General features: G+C 44.7%; 1 protein-coding gene across 1 annotated transcript in view; it reads right to left on the minus strand.

The window, feature by feature from the left end:
• CCDC105 (coiled-coil domain containing 105) overlaps positions 1–4,875 on the minus strand; it is a 44,515-nt gene extending 39,640 nt beyond the window's left edge. The window contains exons 1-2 of the mRNA XM_033915284.1: positions 4,760–4,875; positions 2,295–2,858 (exon numbers count right to left, since the gene is read on the minus strand). Of these exons, the coding sequence (XP_033771175.1) occupies positions 2,295–2,840 (546 nt within the window). The 5' untranslated portion in view covers positions 2,841–2,858; positions 4,760–4,875. The remainder of the gene's footprint in view (positions 1–2,294; positions 2,859–4,759) is intronic.
• Positions 4,876–8,067: the final 3,192 nt, after the last annotated feature.

Here is an 8,067-nt window from a genome sequence, read left to right on the forward strand (position 1 = left end):
TAAAAGGGGAAGGAACTGTGCCTGGCACCTGCTCAGAAGAGCAATTGCTAGGTACAGTTCTTTCCTATCCCTCCTGTCAATTTTTTTTTGCTGCTCTCCCTGCCCGCTAATCAGCTTGGGCAGGACTCCCCAAAGCAGTTGTGGCTTTGGGGGTTTCCTCTGCCGCTCAGCTGCATGGGGTTTCCTCTGCCGGCTCAGTGCTGAGCTGCAGCAGGGGAAGCCCCAAGTCCTGCGGGCTCAGCTGATTGACTGGCAGGGAGAGCATAGAAAAAAGTGCCCCCTTTCCTCCCTCACAGGCCTCCAAGGCCTGTCACCTCCTCCCCCCCACTGAGCCCCCTCTAAAAAAGGCCCCTTCCCTCCAATACCCACAAGTACCACCTATACCTTTTAGTTGATAAGGTTCAGCAGGAGGGATGCTTATTCCCTCCTGCCAGCAGGCCACTTCTTCAAATGGTGGGCCTTCGCCTTCTCGGTGCATTTTGGGATGCATTGGGCCTCAGGCCTTGATTGGCTCAGGCACCTAGGCTCCCTCCCAGGCTGTAGGAAGGGTGTCAGGGGTCCCAGGCTGATGGGGCAATCCCCCCGACTTGGGAAAAAGGCACAAGGGTGGTGGGGGTGGGGTGGTTCTGTCCCAGCAGCAATGGAGGGTGTTGTCCCAGCGGCATCAAGGGGGGGGGGTCCCGGCCCTGTGGCAAGAGGGCGTGGGTATCCATTCTGTGTTTTTTTGGAACATGTAGGTTGGGGGTCCTGGGCCAGCGGGGGGCATTGGTGGGTGGGAGGGATGGGAGGTATTTTTTTTGTGTGTCGGGGCTTTTAATGGCAGGGTCTGCTGTCATAGTCTTACTTTCCTGTCAGCCAATCAGCGTTCAGGCTATGTCAGCTCAGACCCTGTCGTTACACTTTGCCTGGGAAACTATTGGGCAAATTCTATAAGAAGCGCCCAAAAGTTAGGTGCCTAATTAGGCCCTGTTCAGCGCGATTCAAGTAAAATTGGGTGCTGTTTAACGAATCACGCTAAGCGGAACCCATTTGGGAGGCGCCCAAGAAATAGGCCAGCTTAGCTGAACGCTTAAGCACGCTTAAGAGCGGTGATTCTGCAACAAGGTGCCTAATATGTAGCCACGCCCACGCCTGACATGCATAGTGCCTATTTTTTTGAAGGCCACCTAAATTTTTAGAGGCGCCTTGTTACAGAATCGCGCTTTCTTGATAGGCGCCTAGGTTTCAATCATTGCCGATTAAAACGCTTAATTGAGCTTGTTCTTCAATTTAGGTGTGGAGTGTGTGGTGCGGTGGTTGAAGCTACAGCCTCAGTACCCTGGGGTTGTGGGTTCAAACCCCGCACTGCTCCTTGTGACCCTGGGCAAAGTCACTTAATCCTCCACAGCCCCAGGTACGTTAGATAGATTGTGAGCCCACCGGGACAGACAGGGAAAATGCTTGAGTATCTGATTGTAAAACCGCTTAGAAAACCTTGATAGGCGGTATATAAAATCCTAATAAACTTAAACTTAACTTAAACTTAAACTTAGATAGGCGCCTATCTAGTTAGGTACCACTGAAATAGGTGCCTAACTTTAGGCGCTGGTTACAGAATTTGGGCCTATGTGTTTCCCTGCTATGCATTACACCTAGTTCTCATTATAAAACTAATGAGCTCCTTGTAATGCATTAGAATAGGATTCTCAGTGGCTGCTGTGATGATGGGTAGCAGCCATGGAGAATTATTTTGTGCATCGGCAGGAGAGTTTCCTTGCAAATTACGACTGGTTAAAACCGGTCTTTCTTGCAAGGAAACGTTTTGTGGATCGGGGCCTCAAGAGTCTGCCTGTAGCAATGGCTTATATATAGCCGTTGCTTGTCTCTAAAAAATCTTCAGAAGAATAGCTTTCAAGCCTTCTTGACTCCTCCAAACTGTGGTATAACGGTATATTACAACATTTAAGAGTACTGTATTCTAGTAGTGCTATTCTGAGTTATAAAACTTTTCCTATTTGTTGAGAATAATACTTTTAGAACCTATTACACCCATAACATGAATGATGAAATTAGAGGCTAAAGAGAGAGAGGGGCAAACAGGAGAAAAGCAAGGGCAATATAATACAAAGTAAATAAGAGAAGGGAACAGGCAAAGAAAACAGGCAAAACACAGATGCCCTCAAATCCTCATTTCTCTATTTTGATAATTTGAAACCACTATATTTGTTGCAATATGCCTTTGTTCTTCCTGTGCAAACATTAAATCACCATTACCCTCTGCTACAGGAATCTATATAAACAGCACACCTCCCCACCTTCTCAGAGATGGGCCGGAAGGTCCTGAGAGTGACGCTCTGCTTGTTGGTTAGGATGTCCTTACGGACGTTGGCCAGGGTATGTTCCAATGCCTCCTTCTCCTTCAGCAGCTTGCCCAGTTCATCATTGACATATATGATTGCCCTTTGCAGTCGGGCCAGTGTCACCCGAGTCTGACGGTTGTAGTCATGGACAAAACTGTTATTCTGCATTGCTACGAAGTCCCGGAAAAATGGGAGAGGGAGGTGGGAAATCCAGCCTGTGTCTTTGCTGCCTGCATCCCCTGCTGGTGCTGGCTTGGCTGCATCCACACTGTGCCTCCCACTCTTGGAGGGTTGCTTTTTCTCTACTTCACCTCCCACTCCTTCATGGGTTGTTTCCTCTGCATATTTCCTCCTGGGGCGAGTTCGATGAACAGGAGCAGTGGTAATCACCCTGCCAGATTTCTCAACCAGATCACTGGCCACTTTAACTATATTATAAGTGGCCTCTCTCCAAGACTCTGGGCCCACAGGTTCTGGGGTTTCTGATATTACCAAAGACATGGTTGTGTCCAAATCTTTCTGTATCAGAAGAGATTAAAGAGGGAGAGGATCAACAAGAGATCAGCTAGAGGAAAGAAATACAAGAGAAAGGTACAAGAAATAGAGAGATAAAGAAATAGAAAATGAGATGGAGCAGGGAAAGAGAAATAGGGAGGAAGAGAGAAAAATGAATAGAAATGGACGAGTGGCAAAGAGAGACAGAAATCTATATACTGTATATAAAATTGGATGTATCTGTGTGTCTGTGTATGTATGTATGTTCCAGCGTAACTCTGAAACGCATGGGGAGATTTCAACCAAACTTGGTATACAAATCACTCACTGAGAAAAAATACTGTGGTGGTGGGAAGGAGGTGACATGTAAAAGTTCTTAAAAATTACAGATATTAGTGTATAACCCATAGTTTTTGTCCTCGCTGAATGATGTTCCAGCATAACTCTGGAACACATGCAGAGATTTCAACCAAATTTGGTATACATATGACTTACTATCTGGGGAAAAATACTGTGGGGGTGGGAAGGGGATGGCATGTAAAAAAATGATCAAAAACAACAGATGATTGGGATAAATAAATATCCAGGCAACGCTGGGTAATCAGCTAGTGGATAATAAAAAGTGGTTTAGTGAGAGAATAAGAAAAAAAAAAAAAAAAAGGTTAGCTTCAGTTTTTAAACTGTGAAATATAGCATTGATGGAGGTAAGAGAAAAAGGGAATTGGGTAAAAAATAAAAAAGCGGTGGGCAAGAGTTAAACATTAAACATCCGTAAAAATACATGAAAACAATAATGTTATTAAACAATCTCACATGATCTATAACCAAGTGTAACTGGACAGCTATCCTTGAATTTTTCAGTAAACTGTTACTGTTTCATCCGTCTCCGTCTCCTGTTCCACTTTCTTTTCCTTCATACTTTTTCCATGTGTGGATTTTTTGTTTGATCAAACAATGTTAACCTACTAGTCCCAATCTGGCTATTAGCAGGGCCAGTTACTAAGATGCATTAAATATGTTATTTGCCTTTAAAGCACAATTATTTTTTTTTTTAATGCAACACAAGTAAACTAATAAGATCAAAATGCATGCAGCACATATTATTTTGCAAAATGAATAAATACAGCTTACAAGAAACCTTGTAAACTTCTGGGCCAATCTAGTGTATAGTATGGAGAAGCAACGCTTTTTTTAAAAAAAACAACAAAATAATATCCGTCCTCTTTTCAAAGAGTTTGGGTAAGGTAGAAAGAATCCCAATTGAAAGTTGATGTTATCTTTTGGGGAATAACACAGTTTACAAGGTTTCTTGCAAGCTGTATTTATTCATTTTGCAAAATAATATGTGCTGCGTGCATTTTGATCTTATTAGTTTACTTGTGTTGCATTAAAAAAAAAATAATTGTGCTTTAAAGGCAAATAACATATTTAATGCATCTTAATAACTGGCCCTGCTAATAGCCAGATTGGGACTAGTAGGTTAACATTGTTTGATCAAACAAAAAAATCCACACATGGAAAAAGTATGAAGGAAAAGAAAGTGGAACAGGAGACGGATCCGGATGAAACAGTAACAGTTTACTGAAAAATTCAAGGATAGCTGTCCAGTTACACTTGGTTATAGATGATGTGAGATTGTTTAATAACATTATTGTTTTCATGTATTTTTACGGATGTTTATTATTCCCCAAAAGATAACATCAACTTTCAATTGGGATTCTTTCTACCTTACCCAAACTCTTTGAAAAGAAGACGGATATTATTTTGTTGTTTTTTTTAAAAAAAGCGTTGCTTCTCCATACTATACACTAGATTGGCCCAGAAATTACCTTGCTGCTGGCTGCTGGCTTCCCCCCTCCCATTGGCCAACTCTGCTGCTTCTATCCCCATAGTCTCCCGTCCCCCTCGGTCCCGTTTCCCGTTACCTGGATCTAAGGTGCTGGGGCCAGGGCGCAGATCAGCAAGCTCTTGGGCTGGTGGATATGAAAACTTACTTCCGGCATCCCCGACGCTCCGTCGCCATAGAAACAGTTAAAAAGGCGGAAGCAAGCGACCGAGCTCCGCCCTCCCCCCCCCCCCCATCACGCTTCTCATTGGTCGTCCGGGTTACAGCGCGGGAGGCGTCTTAGACGTCACAATTTAAAGCGCAACGGCGGACGAGGTCGCTGTTAGGGAAATGCGCGGCGGCTCTTCCGCTTTGCTGTTTCTCTCGATGGCTCTATCGCTTAAGCCTTAGGGAACTGATGGAGCTGTCGGGCTTTAGCTATTCTGTTCCGGGTCTAATATAGCAGTGTCACACATGTTGCATATATATATATAAGGTGCGAGATTTGCGCATTATCTGCGCGTATTTAGCTGTCGACTAGTCCAGGGGTAGGCAATTCCGGTCCTCGAGAGCCGGAGCCAGGTCAGGTTTTCAGGATATCCACAATGAATATGTATGAGATGGATTTGCATGCACTGGCTCCTTGAGATGCAAATCTATCTCATGCATATTTATTATGGATATCCTGAAAACCTGACCTGGCTCCGGCTTTCGAGGACCGGAATTGCCTACCCCTGGACTAGTCTATACCAGTATTTTTCAACCTTTTTTGGGCAAAGGCACACTTGTTTCATGAAAAAAATCACGAGGCACACCACCATTAGAAAATGTTAAAAAATTTAACTCTCTGCCTATATTGACTATATATAAAGTAATTCTCTTGAATAGGAATCAAATAAACACAAAGAAAGTATTTTATAATTACTTTATTACGAAATAAAAATTATAAAATACTTTATTCAGTGCGAAACCTGGGCCTGTTTGGCTGAACACAAAGCTGATATTCTGGCTGGAATCGAAGAAAGACACACACGTAGCTCTTCGTCAACAGCTCTCAGTCTCTCTCTGTATTTGGTTTTTATAGCATACAAAAATAGACAAATATACCCTCCATCCTTTTTATTAAACCACAATAGCAGTTTTTAGCGCAGGGAGCTGCGCTGAATGCCCAGCGCTGCTCTTGACGCTCATAGGCTCCCTGCGCTAAAAACCACTATTGCGGTTTAGTAAAAGGTGACCATATTGTAAAATATAGACAGCAGATATAAATTCAGAACTGTGCATAGTAAGTGAAGGGAAGTTTTCATCTCTGGGAATTTACCCAGTTAACTATTAAGTTATTTGGGCAAATTCCTTTGAAAACTGTGGTAATACTGCCTCCACTTTGCTAAATTTAAAATAAAATCATTTTTCCTACCTTGTCTGGTGATTTCTGGTTGCACTTTCTTCTTCTGACTGTGCATCCAATCTTTCTTCCCTTCTATCAGCCTGTATGCTTTCTCTCCTCCACACCTCATTCCCTCCCCCAACTTTTTGTTCCTCTCTCCCTGACCTTTCTTTCTTTTTTTCTGTTTCTCTTCTTTCCTTCTGTTTCCCTGCCTGCCCCCTTTCTTTCTTTCTCCCTGCCGTTCCCCAAGCCACTGCCACTGCCGCTGCCATCAGGGAACAGGACCCACCAATGGATAACAGGCCCCAAAGCCGACGCCGACGCATGCTCTCCGTGACGTCAATTCTGCAATCGGAGAGGAAGTTCCGCCCAGCCAGGCAGCGATTGGCTGGCCCGAACTTCCTCTCCGACTGCAGAATTGACGTCGGGGAGAAGAAGACTTATCGGCTCGATAGATTAGATCGCCAAGACAAAGTGAGTCCTGGGTGATCGACTCACTTTGCCTTGGCGAGCTACTGGCGCCCCTGCCTCGGGCCCCCTGTCAGCTCCGGGCCCGGCGGCCCTGCGGCACACCAGGCAACATCTCGCGGCACACTAGTGTGCCGCGGAACAGCGGTTGAAAAACACTGGTCTATACCACTGGTCTCAAACTCGCAGTATGTTTATCATAATCACAAAAGTAAAATAAAACAGTTTCTTTATCATATATATATTTTTTTATTTACCAATTGTTTACATTCAGGTACTTTATCATATTTCCCTATCTGTCCCGGTGGGCTCAAATTCTATCTAGTGTACCTGGGGCAATGGGGGGGATTAAGTGACTTGCCCAGGGTCACAAGGAGCAGTGAGGGATTTGAACCCACAGCCTCAAAGTGCTGAGGCTGTAGCTCTAACCCCTGTGCCACACACTCCCACTATAACATATGTCTCTTTAGCTATAAATTACAATATTATTATTAAGACTTAGCCAAAAGGAAAGATTTATAAACTATAAAGAATTGTTACCTCATGCAAAATTTACATTTCTTTAATAAGACATTAACTTTTTTTCTGAGGCCCTCCAAGTACCTACAAACCCTGCAAAGGGTTTGAGTTTCAGACCACTGCTCTATACAGTTCCACCTTCCCTATCAGAGGAACGTGCCGCTAGGACAGCAGTGAAGAAGATTGGGTTTCCTTTATTGTTTTGCAAGGGCTTTGTAGTTCTGATTTCTCAATTGGAGTCCATAAGAAAAGCAGGACTAGGCATCCCCTACACACAAGCCACAAGACTGGCTGAACCCTCTCTGGCAAATCAAGTGAGAGATCTAAAACCAACCCACAGTTGCATTCATTGAAATTAAACACCTTGCGCACAGGAATCCAGAAAAGGTCTTTTGGCACGTTCTGACTCTGGGGGATGGAGGGGGGGACTATAAGAGGAAGGAGGGTACAGAAGTGTAGCAGGATTGGGGGTGGGGGTTATACCTTTTTCCGGCGAGAATCCCATGCACTCCATGTAATGCACAGCAAGGAAACGTACTGTTTCCTGTGCAAACTTTGAGCTGTCGTAGTGTCTGAATGCTGATTGGCTCAGGCACTGACACGAAAGTAAGGCTATGACAGCCCACTCTGCCTGTAAAGGTCCCAAAGACCATTAAAAAAATTTCTCCATCCCACTGATCCCTCCCATCCATGCCCCATCCCTTCTCCGATCGAGCCCCCCCATGCCACCCTCCCCACACCCCCATATTTTTTTTTTTCAATATGAGCAGGAGGGATGCCTGCCCATTCCCTCCTGCCTCAGTTGCCACTACCCAGACCCCCTGTACCTTCTAATGAAAACCAGCAGAAAGGATGCCCACTCCCTCCTGCCAGCAGGCCCACCTCTTCAAAATGGTGGGCTTTCCCCTTCTCAGTACATTCCGGTGACACATTAGGAGAAGCCTAAGGCCTTGATTGGCTCAGGCACCTGAAGCCCCTCCCCTGGGGAGGGTCCTTATGTGCCTGAGCCAATCAAAGACCTTAGGCCCATCCTA

The sequence above is a fragment of the Geotrypetes seraphini genome, chromosome 12 (genome assembly GCF_902459505.1).
Source record: "Geotrypetes seraphini chromosome 12, aGeoSer1.1, whole genome shotgun sequence".
Lineage (NCBI taxonomy): Eukaryota > Metazoa > Chordata > Amphibia > Gymnophiona > Dermophiidae > Geotrypetes > Geotrypetes seraphini.